Below are 22,449 nucleotides of genomic sequence, written 5' to 3' on the forward strand. Positions count from 1 at the left end.
GCAAAATATTTTTAGTAACTCTTGACGCTCACGTCACACCGGTGCATCGCCAACCTGGCGATGATATTGCTCCAGGCTGGCCAACGTTCTGTCTCTCCACACTTTCTTTATGCTAACACAAACTGATTTAAAATAAAAGAAACATTATTTGACTATTTTCAATCAATCCAGGGGGGTCCAGTGCCCCCCCTTGCCCCCCCCTGCAGGCGCCCATGCCTAGAGCAGTTACTTGAGAAGCTGACGTTCGGTTCACTGATTTAGTAGTATGAGATCAACTATTGATATTAAAATCAGACGGTTTACTGTGACTTTTTCATTTGCAACCCTCCCGGACTATTACTATTAGCAGTGAGAATCATAAAACATGCTTATTTTTATATTACATATTCATACAAAACTTAACTTAAATAACATAAAAGCAATAAGATAAAATAAAATCACCTGGATTGCTTTTCACTTCCAAGGCAGTTTGTGCAGCTCTCGGTAGTATGTTGGTAGCCAGTCCAAAGTCACCAATCTTCACATGATCGTTGGAGTCGAGGAAAATGTTGACCGGCTTTAGATCTCGATGAATCATACCCTGCTGGTGGATGTGGGACAGACCCTCAACTATTTCTCTGAAAAGTCGCCACACTCTGTCCCCATCTAGGTGGAGCGCGTTATCTATGGCGTTTCTGAAACATAAACCAAAAACTAACTGTAAAGACTTTCCGTACGCAATTACAGTCCATTCCACCTTCTAACTTAAATACAATTAAAATAAATTAAGTTCGTCTTCATAGTTAAAATATCTTTTTAAGTTTGAATTTATCGAAGTCTGCCGATCTATGGCAGATCGGGCGTGATGTCATATAAGGGCAATTTTTGTTTTTGACAGATAAAGTACTAAATTGTGTCAAGTTTTAGACTTTTTTTTAAATTTTACCGACATATAATTTAAGAATACAATATAAAAATTTCAGCATCTCGTTGTTATGTACCTCGCTGCAGTGTACCAAAGTGTAAAAGTTAATACCATAGCCGCACTTGAATCAATTTTCCATATTCCTAAATGTCTTGATTTGGGTTTTTGACATTATGATGTCAGATGTCAAAACAAGAACGATCTAAACCATAACAAAAGAAGTAATAAAATTATATACCTCCTTAGAAACTTTAACTACAAGAATAATAATAATAATATGTACAATATACTTTTATAATTTTGGATGGTTGTCAGTTTGTTTATGAACATGTCCCATTTCTGACAAATAATATTAGTTTTGTTATATTTAACAACGTGTGCCAGTGTCCAGTGTCTATGTTCCTCACAGAAAATTGTGTTTCCCACACAAACTTCCCAAAGAATGCTCCATTTTCTCTGCTGAATGCATAGCTATCATAGAAGCTCTTCAACTCGTCAAATCATTAAATATTAAAAACGCACTCATCCTTTCAGACTCGCTTAGCTCACTACAAAAAATAAGCGCATCCCCACTCAATTCCAGTAGCGACTCTCTAATCTGCTCGATCAGGAACCTACTGCATTCCATGTCACTGGTTCATGCATCAGTGGTCCTAGCCTGGATACCGGGACACCTCGGTATTACTGGGAATGACATGGCTGATCATATTGCTAAGGAAGCCACTGCCCATGGTCCGTTAAGTGATATCCCTATTCCGGTTAGAGACCATTTCCCTATTCTAAAAATTAAGTACCAACTCCAATGGTCTTCTGAATGGAAAAAATCTTCTCTGATAAAAGGTCACCAGTACTCATTAATTCAACCTTCTATTCCTGTTAAGCCCTGGTTTCACAAATACACTACCATGCCTAAAAAATATATTTCTTCCTTAACCCGAATGCGGCTGGGTCACACTTGTTGTCTTAGCCATCTTGCCAGGTTCCACATAGTCAGTTCGCCGTACTGTGATTGTGGGTCAGAGGATACTCTGGACCATAATTTTTTTGAGTGTCCTATCAATGACCAATTTCCAAACTTCATGCATGAATTGGTAAAACTTGATATTAAATTGCCTACCAGTATTCCCTGCCTTCTTAGTTTAAACACTCCTGAAATTTACCATTTGTTGGCAAAATTTATTTATAAAAATGGCCTTAATATCTGACCATAATAATAAATATAAACCAAATTTCTTTCACTTTCATTTGTATTCACTTGTTCAGGTTCCTATTTTCATCTATTTTTACTAATCCCAACTCTGCATATTTTGACTGAGTTAAAACACTATTCTTTATGCATTTGTATATTTTTCTTGATTCTTTTATTGTATTTGTTTATATTCATATCATAGAACTGTTTTAAAAAAAATAATGCTTCTAATTTTGAAAAATCTGTTCTTTTAAATAACAAAAAATGCCCACTACTATTGTGCACAGGTTCTTATTTTTATAATTTTGTAATTACCCATTATTACCAGCTCTGTATTGTTTTTGTTAAGTTATGTTTATGTTACACCCATGTTATGTTTATGGTAGGTTTATGTTTATGATATGTTATGTTCATGTTATGTGCATGTTATGTTATGTTATGTTCATAGTATGTTTGTGTTATGTTTATCTTTATGTTTTATAATCACATTTGTTTACTCCCATATGCTGTGTTTGTTTATAAGATTGCCAATTTCATAATTCTATTTTTAAAAAACGCTACTAATTTTAGAAAAATCTTTGGTTTAATAACGAAAAGCGCCCACTTATATTGTACACAAGTTCCTATTTTTATAATTTTGTGATAATCTTCTGTTACCAGCTCTGTACCGTTTATGTTAAGTATGTTATGTTTATGTTATGTTATATTTATGTTATGTTATGTTTATGTTATGTTTGGTTTATTTATGTTACGTTATGTTATGTTATTTTATCAATGTTGTTTTGTCAATCATGTCAATTTTATCCTGTAATTTGTTGTATTTATTAATAAGAAAAATGTTGTAATGTATGGCCAAGATCACTCTTAATGGGTGAAAGCCAAAATAAAGAATAAAAAAATAAAAATAAAAATATTTAACAACAATTATAAAGTTTAACCTCTCAGACAAAGGCATTTGTATGCTATGTGTTCCTTTGCGAACTGTCAAAACGCGGAAATTTTTGTGTTGTTCACGACTTTTGCTAAAAGCATCATAACTCACGTCTTGGGAAACGTAGCCTCATTCTAAAAAATGTTTTGGAAAGATTATGAAATTCACTATCGTATTGTTTTGTTATACGTAAATATTTGCGTTTCTAAATATACATTTTCTGAAAACGTCAAAAATATGTAAAAATCGCTGACCATTATTTCAAAGCTGTGAAAAATGTACTTTTTTCTGAGTATCATAAAGAAATAACACTTTATATATTGAAGAAATATAATTAAAAACTATTGGTCACCTCAAAATATTAACCGTCCAAACTAAAATATTTTTAATAAATTATTTAAAAACGCAATAAATTACGAACGAACAAGCTGACAGATTCAATCGACTCAGATAATGCACCTCAAGATTCCATAGATATTTTTGAATGCAGACGCGTAGCGTTATTCATTATCGATACTCTGTTTTTTAAATCATGGCAATCCGTATACTAGTGATGGAAATAAATCGATTTTTGTAAAATCTCGCGCGCTTACGTGAAAAGACGTACTAATGTCTTGACCGCTATTATCATATTTACGTCTTTTGACGTTCTAATGTTCCGAGTGGTTAACCTGTCAACTGTGTTTCGACCGCCGGCGGGCTTTTTCGAAATCCGGCGGTTTTTTTTTTTTTAAATGAGATTTTAACCCTTATGTATAAAGAATTTGTATAAATTAAAAGGTCAGAATCGCTTGCGCCAATTACAGACTAGCATTTGCTTTTTGTTTCACGACGCTAGCTACTCTGTTCGTTTAAATATTAATTTATATATGACAAGCCGGCGTCATCTTCTTGTCAGCGTCATTTTTAAAGTGGCCCAAATCAAGTTTATTTTTTGCGACACTAAAAAGAGTTCCGTGATAACTCAACACAATGACAATTCAACACGCCTGTAAAGTTATATAGTCATTAAAAGCGATGAAAAAAAACCAACATATATAAACCTAACCTATGCAACAAATTAATATAGTTTTTGTTTCATCACTTTTCCTGACTTTATATGAGATTGTGTGTTGAATTGTCATTTTGATGAGTTTTAGGTCAGGTATTTTTTTTAGTAAAAATACATATTTATCAGAACAAAATTGACACACAAGAATGTCAATAGAATGAATCTTGTCATTTAGGTTATCGTGATGTCAGAAGCCACTAAGTTAACCACAGAAGAATTAAAATATACACCTACATGAAACCAAAGGTTCCAATCGCAATTTAAAAAAAAATAATAATAATTATATGAAACGCAAAAAAAGTGAGGCAATAGTAAAATTTGTAATACGTTTGTCTAATAAAATATGTTTTTATTTTTTTTTATCAGTAATTATAGTTAGGAAAAACATAAAGTGAGCTATTAAATTTTTTTTATGTTTGCATTTAAAAATTTTATATTTATTTCTAATAATAAAATTTGAAAGAATACATTCAGAAATATTCCATTTATTTGGATTTTATTGCAATGCGGAAATACTCTGACCTTCTGACAGAACACACCAATATTTCGACCCTCTGATGTTAATATAATCAGTATTTTGTGGCATTTACAAATTTCTTACTTAATAGGGGTAATTAAAATATTACCTCAAAGTACTCTTCTCACAAAACTCCATCTGAATGTAGAGGTATTGTATTTGCACTGAGTCATGTCCATTGGTCGTACTGTTGCTATCAGGAGATGACTTTGCTTCACTCTTCTTTTTCCTCTCCTGGGATATGCTTGACGCTATGCTGCAGGCATCAAACTTATTTTCCAAAGAATCATCGCATTTAAACTCTACAGAATCACTGCTTGAAGATTTCTTAATTTCACGGCTGTAATAATAAAAATAATTAACTCATAAGTTATCTCGAGAATAATAAAAGAGAACTGGAACCCAATTTGGGGCAAATCTTCATGGATATTCATTAATTTTATGAACTATTAATAACATGGTTTTCAGCATTTGCCCAAATTTCAAAAATAATTCTAGTTAACTCCTAAAGTGCGGCTGGCTACATTTTACATTTTTAGTTCAGTGAAATATTGACTACCTTGAGTTGCACTACAATGTGCTGTAGCTAAGTTTTAAATGTTTTTTTAATGTATTTCATTACTGTCTATAAAAATTCCAAACTAAAACAGTTAAAGTTGTGTGCCTCTTATTTTGATTATAATTTTCAATATTCTAATTATTTTTTTTAGTATAGCGACGATTTAAACATTGTACATACAAAATATGATGGTGAATTTATGTATAGTAAATTGTATTTCTTAGTGTTCCTCACTACTGACTAGGGTGACCTGTGCTGAGGCGGATTAAAGTTATTCATTCCTGTTTTATTTGTTTTCTTTGTAGTTTTCAATGTTTCTTTCAGAGTTTTTTTCATTAATCTCTTTCAGTCATTATATTCCATTTCAAATTATATTTGGTTTTGAGAAATTTACAAAAAATTCCCCCGTCTCATACGTGTTAAAGGGTGTGGAACAATCAACACAGTGCCTTGTCACCAAGTTAATTTTAACAGTTGTGATTTCAAAACGTTGGAACTAAAAAAGCGTTTTCCTATAAATTCTGTACAGAAATGGCTGTGCAAATTTCATGAGGCTAGAGCTCACAATTAGAGAGTTTTGCTGGCTTTAAAAATAACACTGATTTTCTGCTTTCTATAAATCTGACTATTTATTCAAGAGAAAAAATATCACTATTTTTTTATCCCAAAAGCACACTGCTGATTGACATTTGCAACTCGAATTTATTTCCAAGATAGAATTCGGCATTCCAGAGTCATACATATTTCTGCAATACATATTTTAAACAACAAATTTATATTATGAAAGTACTTACAGGTAGTCAATCATAACATCATCATCATCGTCCTCACTTTCGGAGGAGTCGACTCCTGAGGAAGATTCTTCCTCCAGGTCCTGCGTGGGTGGCTTTGAGCGGGACGAATAGGAGACAGACCACTCCACACACAGCGCTGGGATGGCCAACTTCTCCACATCCTTAAAAGGCAAACAATTTTCAAAATACTTATTCAGGAAACAAAAGTAGTTAATTGAGTTCAATCGCCATTCAAGTTGTATACTCTCCAGATATAAGTTGGAAGGGATGATCTGGCAATTTTGAGCTGCAACAGATTTGACCTACAACACACTTCTAACTGTTTGCCGTTTCAGTGATTTATTTATTATCTAATTTGGCCTTGTCAATTTGATAATAAATCATTTTTTTAAGTAGTTTATAAGTGATTTGCTCATGTAGCCCGATTTTTCTAAACCAAGCATTTTTTGGTTTAAAATAAATTATGTAAATGTATTAAATTGGATAATATTAGTTTGGTCAGCCGTCGGATGACTTTATTCTCAAATTACATACATGCCAAGGAATCTATCAACATAATCAAGGTTTATCATACCTCTGACCCACTATAGCACACTCCAAAGGCATCAAATGTCTTGGAATTGAAATCGATGAAAATCTCCCATGGAACTCACACATTGACGTAATTACAAAAAACTCACCAGGTACATATACTTCTTTAGAAACATCCGTAATATCCACAACATAGAAAACATTAAAAAAGTGTAGTACGCTTTGAGTCAATCACTAATAGAGTATGGGATAACTGGTTGGGGATCTGCCTTGAGCACTCACACAGAGCGGCTCAACATAGCCCAAAAAGTAGTACTAAAGATAATTCTAAAAGTTACGGTTAGAACTCCGACAGAAGAAATATTTAAAAACTTCCAAGTCTACAATGTACAAAAACTTTATTAAAAAAATATTTTATTTAAAATAAACAAATATATATCTAAATACTCCACTGCCCAACATAAATACTCAACCAAAGCAATAAACCAAAATATACTGGTTACTCCCAGTTTCTTTTGGACCGAGAAATATTAAATTCTATGCTATGAAATTGTACAATGCTCTACAAAATCAAACAAAAAAAAATAACGGAAATGAATATAATTAAAACAAAAGTAAAAACATAGCTGAGAGAACAAAGTGATATTCAACTTGCATTATGAAGACGATATAAAGACAACTTGAAACTAAATACAAAAGTTTAAAACTACAGGCCGCCTCAGAACAGGAAACCCTAGTGAGGACTGTGAAAAATTTGAATTTATACTTATACATATTATAATTTATACCTACATCATGTACAAACTTTGAAAGTGAAACTAATGAAATTTTTTTAAAAAGTGTATTCTTTAGTTTGCCAAGCTCTAATACATATGAATGAAAATTTGAATATTATGTATTACCTGATTCTTATCAATGGATTCAATGGGCTTCTGATTAGCGAGCTGCTTCCCGGGACTCTGGGTGAATGTTTCAGAGGAGGCATTGGAGAAGTCGTGGCTCCTCTGCTGCTCCAGAGTGGCGCTCTCTATCCAGCTGTTGTAGTAGCGCACCACATTCTCGTGGTTCAGCCGCGAGAGCAGCTTTACTTCGCGCGTGATCTTCTTATTCAACTGCTTGTTCTTGGGGTCGAGCTCGATGCGCTTTATGGCGTAAATGCCGCCGTCCAGCTTGTTCTTAACCTGAGTTTTAAACATAATTATAGATGGGTGATTCCCCCCAAGTGAACAATATCAACGCCTCGTGGGTGACGGATATATTCAGGGGGATGGTTTGGCCTCATGGGCAACAGAGGAGCAGTGAAGGGCAGTAGGGGGAAGGGCAATAAGCGCTGAATAAATTTGATTCACCAAAATATATCTCAGTAATTTGCCACTTAAACTACTTATTAGCATGAAAATTCATTTAAAAAAAAAAACAGCAAAGAAAGATCAATAATTACCTCATAAAAAAATATTTTGTGATAATTAAAGCTAATATAATGAGAAACAATACTTTATTGAGAACATACCTTCAAGACATCACCGAAAGCTCCTTTTCCAAGCCACTTTAAAATTTCAAATTCGTTTTTAATGCGTGACTGTCCATTGGCCCCAGTGGGTATAAACAGCTGTATATCCATAGTTTCGGGTGAATCTCCATGAGCATCCTGAACAATTAAAAGATTAATTAATACATTATACATTATGTACAACTATCTTTTCGAATAGATGAAATTCATTTTTAGAATTTACTTTAGGTAGGTACTCTAATAGATGAAATTCGTTTTTTGAATGTACCTTACTCAAATAGATGAAATTCATTTTTAGAATTTACTTTAGGTACTCTAAGGACGGGTTGTTTCGGAGAATTTGAACAATTCATCAAATTTCACGGTTCATTTTCAAGTTCTGTGAAAGATTTTTATCAAGTTTTGTTTTTATTTCAGTTTTGTCAAGCAACCAGCCTATAATGATATAATAACAGAACTTGAATAGGACTTTCACAGAACCCGAAAATGAATGTTGAAATTTGATGAATTGTTCAAATTCTCCGAAACAACCCGTCCTAATAGATGAAATTCGTTTTTAGAATGTACCTTACTCAAATAGATGAAATTCATTTTTAGGATGTACTTACTCAAATAAATTAAATTAATTTTTAGAATGTACCTTACTCAAATAGATTAAATTCTGTTTTAGAATGTACCTTACTCAAAAAAAAATACACAAAATTGGGCTTCGCAGAATTTAAATTTAACCAATGGTTCATTTATATAAAAACATACAAATTGTCACCTCACTATTCAGACATTGTTAGCCTGTTTGAAACATACTGAAAAAAGAGCCTCTTATTTCTTTAAGAAATGACAAAATATCAATCATTATGAACAAGTTACGTTACATCGGATCCAGCACCCCCATTAAAGTCAACACTTCTTTGTGGAGAAATTCTTTCAATAGGGGTTTTGATGAACTGATGATTCAGAAGCTGTTCTGCAGACCATCTTGTTCTCTCATTGACATCCACACATCTAGAAAATTAAAAAGACATACATTACTCCGACACGTTGAAGCATGTGGCGTAATGTCGAGCCATAATCACCTGAAGATGGTAACTGACAAAAATTAAATATTACAGGAGACTATTTTTTCTTTTTTGTACCAGTTTTTTTTTACATCTATTGGTAAGTGAATATTCTGTTTACAATGCAACACTGTAAAATTATATGCATAAGCTTTATTTATTCAATCTACGGCACAAACATGAATACAATAGGTAGTTATAAAAAAATATAATCCTAATTAGTTGAATTTTTTTAGAACAATTTTTTTTTATCAAATTACTTTGCATTTTGATTGACTTGCATTGAAATTGTATCCAATTGTTAATCTGAAAAAATACTTTCTGTCTGTGGGATTTTTACCCACACTATGGTGGTGTAAGGTCGCGGGAGCTCGGCATTTCGAAGGTAGATATACAAAAGAAAATTTCAGTTACTATAACAAAATTTTAGACCACTGTAATATACAATAAAGTGCATACGGACACAGAATCAAATTGGCGAGTGATAATTTGGCATTCTAAAATATTGCGGCGGGCGTCTAGCTATTTAGGACGCTCATGATAAAAAAAACACTATTTGAGCCAAATTGTCAGTTACGATCTTTTCGCGATTATGTCTCGGTATTATTGAATTAAAATTATAAAAGATTACCTGTTCAGGAAGTCTTTAAAATCTGTCGGAAGTCCTGTCGGAGGTATGGGTGCATCCTCTGTGACGAGAGAGCCCTTCAATAAGGACAGCAAAAGGACCCCAACTCTAAACACATCCTGTTTCTTAGAATATCTGCAGAAGAAAATACACATTTGTATTAAGCAATAGTCTATTAGTGAAGAATGGAAAACTGTAAATAATTAGTGACATCAGCACGAAGAGTATGCTCCTTGCCTTTGGATCTAGAGGCCACTGGGTTTGAAAACTGGCGTGGGCAAATTAAATTAAATTTTGTACACATATAAATTATTTCACATACAAAATATAAATAAAAATAATTTTAATAGCCACTCATTTTCGAGTGAAAGATCCTCTCGGTTTTGTCCTGATGAGGGACCACCATTCCGAATGGAAAAAAATGCTTATAAATGGCCTTACCTATGTGTAGTGACCTCATATATATAGCCAGGTACTTCCCAACCTTTCTCTTTTCATTCCCCTCCCCCGACATTCATCTCTCACTCGCTCATAAATTTTTTGTAAATACTCACCTTCCTCCCTGATTTCCGCCCTGGCACAATTCCATCAATCTTTTATCCAAGCTATAATCGGCCAGCCGTACGATGCCCGCTCTGTCGACAAACACACTAGTCTCCCGCACGTCCTTGTGGACCACATTGTTCCGGTGAAGGAAGTCCACGGCCTCCAGCAAACCCGACGCAAAGTGGCGGAGCATGTCTACCTCCATGTTTATTCGGTCATTCAAATAGAGGCACGATAAGTTTCCACCTTAAAATTTGAATGAATTAATGAGTGTTTTTCGTGGATTGAATTTATCTTTCTGAACAAAAAAATAACCCCAGGGTTACTGTGGTTAAATTGGAACTTACCCAACACAAATTCCTGTAGTAAATACACAACTAAGGTATCATTCTCCTGCACATACTTCATATTGACATAGTGGACGAGGTTGGCGTGGTTCAGCTTCATGAGGAAGCTCATTTCTTGCTCGATGCTGGCAATCTGTTTCAAGCACATGGATAGGTCGTAGTGTGCCACAGCCGTGTGGGTCGGGGAATCCACTTTCTTCTTGGCCGTGCTCTGAATGCGAGGGGACAGAGCCTGGCCCTGCCCCGGTAACAGTTTCACGCTCCACTCACTGATAGCTAACAACTCTCCAGTGGTGGTGTCCAAACCTGCATACACTACGCAGCCTCTTTCTGAGTGACCTGGAATATGATTACAATTTAAATATTAGTTATATATGTACATATTTTACTGGTACACACAAAAATACTTTTGTCAACTTTTAAAAAGAAAACTGATTGAAAAGGTACAGCTGTTTAATTTTGACACGATGCACCAAAATAATTACTTATTTTATAGAATATTAATGTTCTTTGAATTATTTAAAAATAATTATATAATACCTAAGCACCGCCCGCGATTAACTTGACGATCTCCTTTGAAGGCAAATTTAAGAAATTTGGTACCACGATGTTCACAGAAACTACCGTCGGAACTCTCGGAAGTGGATTGGCATCTTCTTCTGCAAAAAGAGTTCATTGCACACTCAAAATAAACTTCAACTTGAAATAATTTGTTGAAATTGGCAAAGTTTGTTGTTGCGTTGGCAAAGGGGCCCAAATTTACAAACCTTGCAGAATAAGTTCTGGTCCTTTCTAGGGCAGGGTTGATGATGCTCAGAGGCAAGATGGAAGTGTTTTCATTAGCCAACTCTTGGCATATGCTGAGCCGGGGTTCTTTTCTTAACTTCATCCCTGATTTTAGAATCTCCTGCTTTCTCAAAATCTCATCCTTGATTTCTTGCCTCTAAAATTTTATAATATTTCATCATTTTAATTATTTTTTTAAATATTTATACTAGTTTTACTTTTGACAAGCAATTGTAACCAATATTTAACCATGAAAAATGCATTATGTGTAGGTGGTACCTATATCAAAACAAACAAAAAACACATTACTAAAAATATAAAAAGAATTCCCCAGAATTACATACAATGTATTTTTTTAGAAAGTAGAATAATGCCTGTAATAAAAATCTCCATATCAAAAGAATGGAACACATAATAGCACTTTAATCATATGTATGTATATACTTGACAAATCGGTATCTTAAAATCAATAGATAAACCTAATTCAACATTAATCTAGTTAATTCTCCACACATTTGCCACAAATTACTTATGGCAATCTCATAATTATAATTACTGATCTACATGCATTGATAAACATAATTAATTATGTATATTTTCTATATATGTAACAACAAATGTTATTAATTGCACAACAATAATTAATTATTTTGTCCTAAATCTGGAAAATATACCTGATGTATCCCAGAAACACAGCTGTGTTAAGAATCATTAGATAGAAACATTACATAGGCACTGATACAGGAAAATACACCTAATCCTCATTATGTATCTCAGAAACACAGCTGTGTTAAGAAACATTAGTGAGAAACATTACATAGGCACTCATACAGGAAAATATACGTAATCCTCATCAGTGAAACACAGTTGTGTTGCGAAACATTACATGGGCGCTGATATTTAAATGAAATATTTAGCTATAATTCGGGGGCTTAGGATCACAGGGGCCTAACTACAAAAACTGGTGTATTGAGTTAAGCTTGGTTTCGGTAATGCCATAATCATATTTATTAGTGACACAAAGCTCTATCTCGTGCATACAACCGTTTAAGAGATACTGTTGGTCATATCAGTTGGGTATTCAGTTGGGCATATGAGCATTCCAATCTTTATTTGCGTTTATCTCAAAACAATGTTATTGTAGATAGGCCCCTGTTATTCCAAGCTCTCGAATTTGTTGACAATTTGTAAATGAGTTGGGTTATTTCAGTGGATTATAATATTTATCTCTAAATAGTATAAAATAAAGTCGCTTTCGGCGTCTGTCTGTTTGTGCGCTTAGTTCTTCTAAACTACGCAACTGATTTTGGTAGGGTTTTCACTATCATTTAGAGAATTTTTCCAGATGGTTTATATATAAAATACATGCATATTTAGAAAGTAGAGAAAAGCCCGTGTTTTCAAATCAAGTTGTAAAAAAATATTTCGGGCGCTTACATTGCCAACGCTGGCTAAACCTTATGAGATACATCAAAATAATGTACTACGGAATTGTATATCTTTAAAAGACCTACAGAATAGTCCATGACGATATATGTCTATCTCCTAAGGATAACTCCCAGCAACGCCGGGTAAACGATAGCTAGTAAATTATTAAAAAATTGTTTCTCATATTAATCCGTTTTTTTGCAACAACTAATTTAACAGTGTCGAAAGAAATGTTACCTTTTATTCCATAATTTCAAATATGTTCATTATCAGTATAAATTTTGAGATTATCGGGTGTTTTAAGTATTGTGCGTAATGTGGAGTTTCCCAATAATGTTGCATTCCTCTGACAGGAGTAATAAAACAATACAAGCAATCAAGCGCTATTAACGTACCTCTTTGTCTTCCTTCACTTGTTTAATCTGTTCATTTTGCTTTTGAATGCTTAACATTTCTTCATAAAATGATTTAAAGCCAGGTTTATTGTACCCATGCAGAAAGGTCTAAAAAAAAATTATTAAATTTAAAAATCAGAATCAATTAACAAAATATATACATAAAATAGGACATGTTTAATATGCACATTTTATTTTAAAAACACTTTATATCAGTTAGATAATAATATTTACTTTCCTTATTTATACATTATTGTCATTATACATAGCTCTTTCATTAAAAATTTAGGCGTATTAGATCTATCAAAAAATTTATACATAAAAATGCAAAAATCAGTCATTTTAAATACATGTAGGATAACGAAAGATTGTTTAAATATTTACGTTGAGGGATCAGTAGGATGTATAGGTCCTGTTATGAGTTCTACCGAGCCGAACCCTCTGATATGAAAATAACTGGAGTCGGTGAATTATTTTCCCATTTGATCTCTGGTGAGTTGACGTGTTTGTTCTTGTATTGTTTTGTATTTATTTGCTTGTATAATGTTGATTGACTAGATGATCATTTGTGGAAAAGTGTGTGGAAGGGTTTAGTTTTTCCTATGGGGAAGATTTAACCCGGACATAAAATCGGAAAATTGTAAAGCTGCTCATCTCTATACAGGAATTCTCTGGTGAGTTGAGCGGCGAAAGATTGTAGTGTAACACCATTTTATGAATGAATATTTCAGTTTTCGGAAATGGAAAATAATGCATTTAATAGCTATTTCGTTAAAAAAAAGAATAATTTTGATTTTAACGAAATAACTATTAAAAAGCATTATTTTCTTGCTCCGGAAACTGATTTACTTCTCATTATTATCTAACTACTACAAAGTGTGTTTATTAAGTGCGTATTAACAAATTTTATGTGGGCGAAAACAAGGGTCCCATTCGAGAAAATGGATTTAGATTTAAACAGCTATATTTTTGGAAATAATACATATATTTTAATGAATTTTTTTACATAGTACTCACCACACCCCAACTATAAAATTGTTGTCTGGAAGTAAACCCACTTTTATAATACGACTCCATAATCTTAATTTGAAGTGAGTGTTGGTCCATTTAATGATGTTTGTAAAAAATAAATGTATTTTTTATTATGTTACAAATTTTTTTTTTTGGTCAAATCATTACGACAAAAACAAAAAACTTCCGCATTTCCAGTGTATTAAGGAAGTATTACCCGTTCTACAGGTTTAAATATGGTTTACTTTTGATAAAATATTCTTCCATACAAAAGACAAGGATTTAAAGATATGGAAAGACTTGGTTCACATTTTTAAATACATATACATATAGTTGGGACCATTACAAAGAAGAGATTGGTATAAAAAATTTATGTAAAATTATCAGACTGCAATGCCTTTTCCGCCATTCAAGCAGGACCGGCGTAAAAGGTAGAATTACCCTTCCCGGACAAAGTGTGTTAAGCGTGTCAGTATTTTCTGTATATTTACTGAAATAACCAAATCAGCTTGATTCCATGTCCGCTATTGTAAAGCCAATATCATATTTGTAAAATTAATTTCTTGTCGAAACTTCAACACTATGGGGAGTACTTATTTACTTTTCATATGGGTTGTTTACCTGAACATGTTGAGCAATTTCAAAGATCATAACTTCTCCCTTGAGACTTGAGCATAAACATTTCAATTCATCTAATAACTTCCGAAGCTGAGTGTCTGATAATCCCTTTGAACGTTTGACATCCAAAGATGGTTCTCTGAAAGTTAAAACAAGCAAAAAATCATTTCATTCAAATAAACATTTCCAATGGCTAATAATCACCAATATGTATTTTGTAGGTAAGTCATGGATGGTTTTATGTTCAGAATCAATTGTCTCAATTTTAACCCATCCGTACCAACAGAATGAATGCAAGTATGTTTGTCATAAATATGAAGTGACTATACTATTCATTATGAAGTCATATTGCAATATTTCTCATGCCATAATAAAATTGTCACCGATCATGTGGGTAGGAAAGAAGAAAACCACTCATAGAGCCAAATTAGAAAATAAGGATTGGTAAATTACATCTCAGGATACTTGGTGGGACACTTTATGTGCAAATCTATCCTGCAGTGTATTTCTTGGTTGCCTGTAGATCCCTGTTGTGGAAATAAAGTTAACAGGATATCTACAGGCAGCCATGTTTGCCATGGTTTGGGAGGCCGCAAATCTTGTAAGTCGTCTGCAAATATTGCCTGAGAATGAAAATAAAAAGAAAACTCATTAATTTCAAATCAACTTAATTATCATCGAAATCGAAGAGCACAATTAGTGAGTAAAATACGTTACCTTCAATGCTTCAATTTCATTGTCTTGCCTTTCTTGTGGGGTGTCATCAGACATTTCACTTATTTTGCGCAAAACATTAAATAATGTTGACTACTGTTGACTACCTTGCAGAAATTTGCTGCATGTTTTGACACTTCAAAAAACGTGTAGGTTTTTTTTAAACTTTATTCTTGGCTCATAGATAAAACCAGATTTGGCCATATTCATTTTGCAGTGTTGCAAAAATGAAACTCACCGTAAATACTGGGGCAAGTTTTTACAAAAAAAATAATTTTGTAATAAACAAAAAATGTGGGCGCTGCGATTTTTCAAAAGGTTTTGAATTGCAACACCAAGATGGCTCATAGGAAAATAAATGTTAAAATGAAAAAAACACGTTGGTCCGAGCGCATTTTTTCTTAACCTTTTTTTAGGCCTTAGACACATTACACATGAATTGAGCGTAGCATGCATAAATATACGTAGCATGTATGTATTTTATGTAGGGCTTACACACTATGCTATTATCTTATTGGGGAGAGGGGGTCAGATCAATTGGGGGACTGCCACGGAATATCATTTCTTTGCACGGGAGCTGTCACTTTGACAGATGACAGCCGCGCAATAACGGCGCTTTGTAAATTGTTCTGACCCGTTCTCCTGCCGTATGTAGACGAGGGGATCGCATAATTTTCAAATATTAAATTTATTTGAATGTATTCACACTAAAATAAATTTAAGCAAATTGCAAGATTGGTGCAAACTTCAATAAATGCCACATAATAAGATTTTTCAGAATAACTCGACCTTTTGACTACCAATATAAAGTCAATAATGGTCCCTTCACCTCTGTCAGTGAAATTATTGATCTTGGCGTGATTTTTTATTCAATTTCAAACTTCATTAGGATTAGTTTGGATCAAGTTTTTGTAGTACCTATTCCAAAGTATTTTTTTTTAAATATTTTATTGTAACTGTATTTTGCATTGATGAGATAGGTAAATACGACATATAATAATAATTAAACTGTAAAATGACGATAACTTGTAAAACTGTTTATTTTTGATAATGTATGTGGTTCTTTTTAATAAAACTTCATTTTCTTTAAAGCGGGGTCGCCAAGACTACCTGAAAACAAAGCAAAGAAAAGAAAGCACTCGATTTAAAAAAAGGGAGACATTTTACCTTTTTATATTACTCGTTAGCTATGTTTTAGAACTAGTAAGAAAATGTCGTGGAACTCGGTGGAACTTTTTTTATAACTCTAGCTAAAGAAAAATTTTCAATTTGTTTTTTTTTTTTTAATTTTTTTAAACAAAACATATATTATTACAAAAACACTAGCTTTTTGGTCGTTGCAGGCAACTTAATGGTACAAATGAATTAATTTAAACTGATGAGAAAAAAAGTATTATTCGGAGTTAAATGTGGATGAGGCAAGAGGTGTGTGCCTAAAAATATATTGAATTATCTATTTTGAATATGGATGAAGCAAGGGGTGTGTGCCTACTTTTATATTTATGATTTTATGCTTAAATGTGGATGAAGCAAGGCGTGTGTGCCCACAAATGTATTAAAATGAATATATGTTTTAATGTGTGTGCCTAAAATTAGTTTTTGACCGTTGCAGGCAACTAATAGGTAAAAATAGGAAGTGATCTGATGTTTAAATGTGGAAGAAGCAAGGAGTGACGCCCATAAATATTTTTAAAAGAATACTCTGCGTTTGAATGTGGATGAAACAAGCAGCGTGTGCCTTCACAAAGGGCCCAGGGAGTTCAACCGCTCAATTTTGTATACCTGCAACTTATCCACTTTGATCGTCCAGAATGGCAGGCGTTCAGAATTAGCCTTATCTCGCAAAAAGGGCCTACGAGCCTATCGTTTATTTTTTTCACTGAGCCACTCGGGTTGCGTTGTTCGATTCGTTTAGTTTGATGACCGTCTCGGATACTTTACGGTTCCATTTATTAAATATGTAAATAAAATTAGTTCCAGTATCAGTACCTATCTACAGTACTTACCTACCCTACTTACTTATAGTACTTATTTACAGTAGGTACCTACCTACATTACCTATCTACAGTACCTACCAACAGTACCTACCTACACCACCTACCAAAAGTACCTACCTAGAGAACCTATTTACAGTACCTACCTACGGTACTTAACTACAGTACCTACTTACAGTACCTACCTACAGTACTTCAACACACGCTCTTGGGATTGAGTGTATTGATGCATATAATGATAGATGCGAAACGTCACTGAGAAACAGCTGTCATTAGGTATAGATCACACTTCTAGGGATTTTCTAATCAATGGGTACTGGGGGCTCTTGTATAGGTGTTGGACATGTAATTAATGTAATGATATACATTTAATACAAAAAAAGTTTTGTAATCCAATATTTTATTTCATTAATTAATTAATATTTGGATGATTTGTATAGAGCCGTTGTTGTGCAAAATCACCTCAAAATTTCACTTATGAATTTTTTTTTCAATATTTATAATTTCTTTAAAATGAATATTTTTTTTTAATAAATTTTTTTTTTGAAATTTGAAATTTTTTGATATTTGTAATTTGTGTATGTCTACTTTTAGAATTTATGATTTGATTTTTAAATGATGATGAAGTAAAAAGCGTGTGCCTAATCTAAGTAGGTACCTACCAAGCGTGAAAAATTTCAATTAAATACATTTTTTTTTTAAATATTTTACTTTCCCAAACTTCTGTGCTGCAGGACGATTACAGCGTCCTCGAGGTATTTTTTTCCCAAAAATGGCGCGATGAAAATTATCATCATGGAGGAAAAAAAATTGTTACATCAAACTAAATTTAATTTCATCAAAAATTACCGAAAAATATGTCGTATACAATACGCAAGTAAGTACCTATCTGCTCATTAAAAAATAATGGATTAATTAGCGAAAATCAGCTGAAAACACCTAATGTTACATTCTTTTTTTTATATTATACCTACCTATCTTCTATAAGCCTAAGTAAAATCTCCACCATCCTTATAACTTGTTAATTTTTTCATTATTGCATTGTTTACTTAATAATCGCGGAAAATAAACAACCAAATTTGATATCCATTTTGTAAATGGCCTCGTGTGAGCATTTGTCTGGATTAGGTCAGGTTTGAAACGAAAACTGGTATGTAAATGATTGAAAACTGTTTATTTATTAAAATAGTTTGTTAAATAATTTCTTATGGTTTATGTGCAAAACTATTTAATAACAAAAAATCTTGATTAACGAGGAAAATTATCACTCTGAAAACATTATAATTATCGTGTACGAATAAAATATCAAAAAACATTTATTTACTACAAAAATCAAAAAAGTAGATGATAAAATAATTTTTTTCCAACTCCAGGAATTAAAGTAACATTTTCTTCATTAGCCTCAAAACTTTTTTTGGTGCCTTAACTCAAAATTGATAACTTGGTGTGTTATTACTCGTTTAATTTAAAGAAATATATATACATATATTTCAACTATATAAAATACATGGGTGATGTAGGTAATATGTCTGTCTCGCTAGCAAATCCTAATTAGCATGCGCAGTAATTTCTTCAACAATTTACAACACAACACAATCAGCTTACATAAAAAAATATAAGTACGTAAGTAAATCAATCACAATCAGCGCACTCGCAGTTTCAACTAAATATTATAGCAAAAATAAAAAAGTCAATCAATATCACCAAAACAAAAACTCATATTTACAAACGGGTTAAAAAAATGGTTGATGTTTGATCTATCTATGTAGAAGAATTATCTGGCTTCATTTGTTCTTTGTGGAGGTTTTATTTGCTACTTTCACTGGTTGGATGGTTTTTATTTCATCCTTTTCCTTCGTGGCAGTGTAAAATCTTGATATTATATATTATTCCAACATGAACGGTAGGTTTTTGGTCTGAGACCTTTGCCACCCCAAATTAATTCCAAACCCCGTCCCGATCTGCGAAACAGCGGCCCGCGAACGGTTCGGCTCACAATGCCGCAATCGGCTCGTTCATGCTCCATAAGGGATAGCAACTGACTTGACAAACGTAAATATCTCTCTTAACCCGATCTTAAAACTAGGAACCATAAAAATATTATCTCCTGAGTGCACTGAAATACCAGTCCCTTTTTTCCCGACGTTGATAGATTTATCGACCGTTGGTCGTGCTCTTTTTTTGTTTTTTACAGTAGCTTCACGTAGGATACCCATAGAAAAATAATTCCCCTCATAGTCTATATCATCTTTTGGAAAGCTGTGCAGACTTCTTGTTGGGAAAGGAGGGAGAGGAAGTTCTGGGATGAAAAAAAGATATGAGGGTTGGGTAGGAATCTGGGGGTCAGTGTATCCAGGAATGACAGATGTATGAATACACCCCTCCCACTGCGGTGCAAGGCCATGTTCTGAGAGTCCTGCTCGAGACATCTCCATCAACCAAACTCTACCGATCCGACCAGCCATGCAGTTTGTGGGCAGACTCATTTCTCTCCAAGACCCGGACAAACTTCAATCCATGAAATCGGACAAACTTCAACCCACGAACCCGGTCAACCCTGTTAATTCACTAATGGCAGAGGTGTTGGTTATCCAATAAATGGTTTCCCGGACGGCGGTAAAACATGGACGTTGATAAACGAGCGTTGTTGGATATTCATAAACACCAAGTCAACATCGAGTTTAACCTACCGATTACAATATTGCTTTATATATTATTTATATTGTGCTCGATTCCGTTCCGATTTAAATGTTACTTATACTTACCAAAATTACCAAATTTAGTCCTCAGTTAAAAAAACTTCTTCATAAAATATTTTATAAAATAATCTCTCATTTCTAAGTCTTAGCTCGACTCCAATCTTCCATATATGTAATTGAAATTTTCCCATTTAAAAATTATTGTATAAATTAACCTTCTCTCTACCTCCATAATTTGAATTGATGGTCTAGAATTCTAGAACACCCTTAAAGGGTGAAACCCCGAAACATTGAAAAATAAAACATTCAAGTTATAAAATCATTTCCTACAGCATTTTTGATTACTTATGTACCTATCTTCTATGATGTGTGTAAGCACGTATGTATTTTATTCAATTTATTCAAAAACGTCCATGTTCCGAAACCGACGATTATTATGTTCAACGTGATTGGTTTTATTTTTTAATCTGAAAACTATTATTTCAGCGATAAATATAACAAAAGCTATGCAATACAATATACCGACGAGTATGTAAATATTGAGCAAATATGAAAGCTTAATTTTAGATAATGTTTGAGAAGTCTTTTCATTCCGTGTTCTGTGCCTCGATAGTTTCTCAACTATTCCTGCAGCAGCTAAAAGAGCGGCCTTCTTGCGAATGTAAGATGTTAATCGATCCGCATATGTACCATAAAAACAATCTGGGTAACTCGTCACTTTTTGCGAAATTGTGTAGTATTGTACATCACCTATCACTGGTAATATTCTTTGGATGTATTTGGTATCAAGAACTAAAGCGAATTCAGTACCTTCCTTAGCATTTTGTTGAACTATTTCTAGAAAATGTTTTTTATTTGACTTATTTGTAACTTTAACTTCATTGCCATACGGTTTCGACATGGTCCATTCAAATGCCAAATGTACGTATTTTAATTCATACGAAAAGATCATAATATTCGATTGACGAAGTTGGTCAAAAGTATGATATCGAGTGATGGTCGGATTTGAAAGGGCATTGAACATCTTGTAATAGTAGCACAATGTTATAATTGACGATGACAGAGTCCAACTGAAAAATAATACCCTGAACAAATACTTCTGTGGATGTTTCGGGATGGAAACTGTTAAAAACACCGACCACATAAGAATAACTGTCATTTGAAGTGGATATTTGTAACCGCTTGCATGCTCGAGTACCAGGGAAGCAAGGAAAATACTGGCTGCGCATACGACAGCTAATACAACCGTGTTCCAGTTGAACACCTTTTCAGCAGGATTAACCACGATACAGACGATTTCTTCCGTTTCCAAGCACATAAGTGTGTCTGTCGGGATCTTCCCGAACATTCCGTTGTCCACTAAATCAAACCAGTACAAATCATTGTAAAAAAATCGCAAGTAATTTACGTGTGAACATTCCACATGGGCTCTCCTGGCTTCGGGAGTTCTGATGTTTACCATCAGGCGGGTATTCAACGTCGACAATAGTATGGAGAGCTACTGATAAGTTGCGTGGGATTGCACATACTTCAGTAGATTGGTCTGATTCTCCATCATTCCGTACGTATTCATAAGGAGACCAACGGCGCACGAATACTTGTGATCTTGAGTATAATACTCACGCTCCTTAGCTTGAACTTCCTCCAGGTTGGAGGGGAGTTTAACTATCTCCCCGTTTATTTTATTCCAGACCACTGGAGAATTATTTAAAACAATTCCACACTCATCGTTGCTTGATGATTGTATTATAACTTGCTCTTTGCGATTCGTTAAAACGACACTCTGTGGTTCATTGGAAATACGAATTTGCGATGTAGTCTGTTCGGCAGACGCCATCACGAAGACGCCGTTAGCTTGTTTTTGGAGCAACGGGATTCCAGATTTTGTGTTATTCAAAACGTCTACAATTATTAAATAGTCAAAATTGTTGGAGGCTTTAGAGTCAAACAATGCTCCTCCAAGAATAAACGTAACGAACACATGAAACTGGTAGTTGTACATCACTCTGTGTTTCGGTGGTGTAAGATCTCTGGTAAGCATCGTAGTGGAAACTGTCACTGGATTTCCAAAGTCATCGTCCGTTATTCGGACTACCATGAGACCTGAAGCATTGCTTTGCGCTATCAGGAAATAATTAGCTATATCAGATATATGGTTGTCGTTAATTTCTGTATTCTGATAGATATGGTTTATGCTGGCAAACGTGCACACATAATTATAGATGGATAAAATAATTAATAC

General features: G+C 33.6%; 1 protein-coding gene across 1 annotated transcript in view; it reads right to left on the bottom strand.

Moving 5' to 3' along the window:
• Gcn2 (eukaryotic translation initiation factor 2 alpha kinase Gcn2) overlaps window positions 1–15,615 on the bottom strand; it is a 41,326-nt gene extending 25,711 nt beyond the window's left edge. Inside the window, exons 1-15 of the mRNA XM_089641074.1 lie at window positions 15,518–15,615; window positions 15,254–15,423; window positions 14,804–14,939; window positions 13,172–13,279; window positions 11,330–11,505; window positions 11,103–11,221; window positions 10,563–10,901; window positions 10,224–10,461; window positions 9,673–9,804; window positions 8,859–8,988; window positions 7,987–8,124; window positions 7,379–7,657; window positions 5,946–6,106; window positions 4,702–4,932; window positions 442–674 (exon numbers count right to left, since the gene is read on the bottom strand). Coding sequence (XP_089497200.1) covers window positions 442–674; window positions 4,702–4,932; window positions 5,946–6,106; window positions 7,379–7,657; window positions 7,987–8,124; window positions 8,859–8,988; window positions 9,673–9,804; window positions 10,224–10,461; window positions 10,563–10,901; window positions 11,103–11,221; window positions 11,330–11,505; window positions 13,172–13,279; window positions 14,804–14,939; window positions 15,254–15,423; window positions 15,518–15,571 — 2,644 coding nt within the window. The 5' untranslated portion in view covers window positions 15,572–15,615. The remainder of the gene's footprint in view (window positions 1–441; window positions 675–4,701; window positions 4,933–5,945; window positions 6,107–7,378; window positions 7,658–7,986; window positions 8,125–8,858; window positions 8,989–9,672; window positions 9,805–10,223; window positions 10,462–10,562; window positions 10,902–11,102; window positions 11,222–11,329; window positions 11,506–13,171; window positions 13,280–14,803; window positions 14,940–15,253; window positions 15,424–15,517) is intronic.
• Window positions 15,616–22,449: the final 6,834 nt, after the last annotated feature.

Source organism: Hesperophylax consimilis, chromosome 16 (genome assembly GCF_061612785.1).
Source record: "Hesperophylax consimilis isolate HC1 chromosome 16, BYU_Hcon_1.0, whole genome shotgun sequence".
NCBI lineage: Eukaryota > Metazoa > Arthropoda > Insecta > Trichoptera > Limnephilidae > Hesperophylax > Hesperophylax consimilis.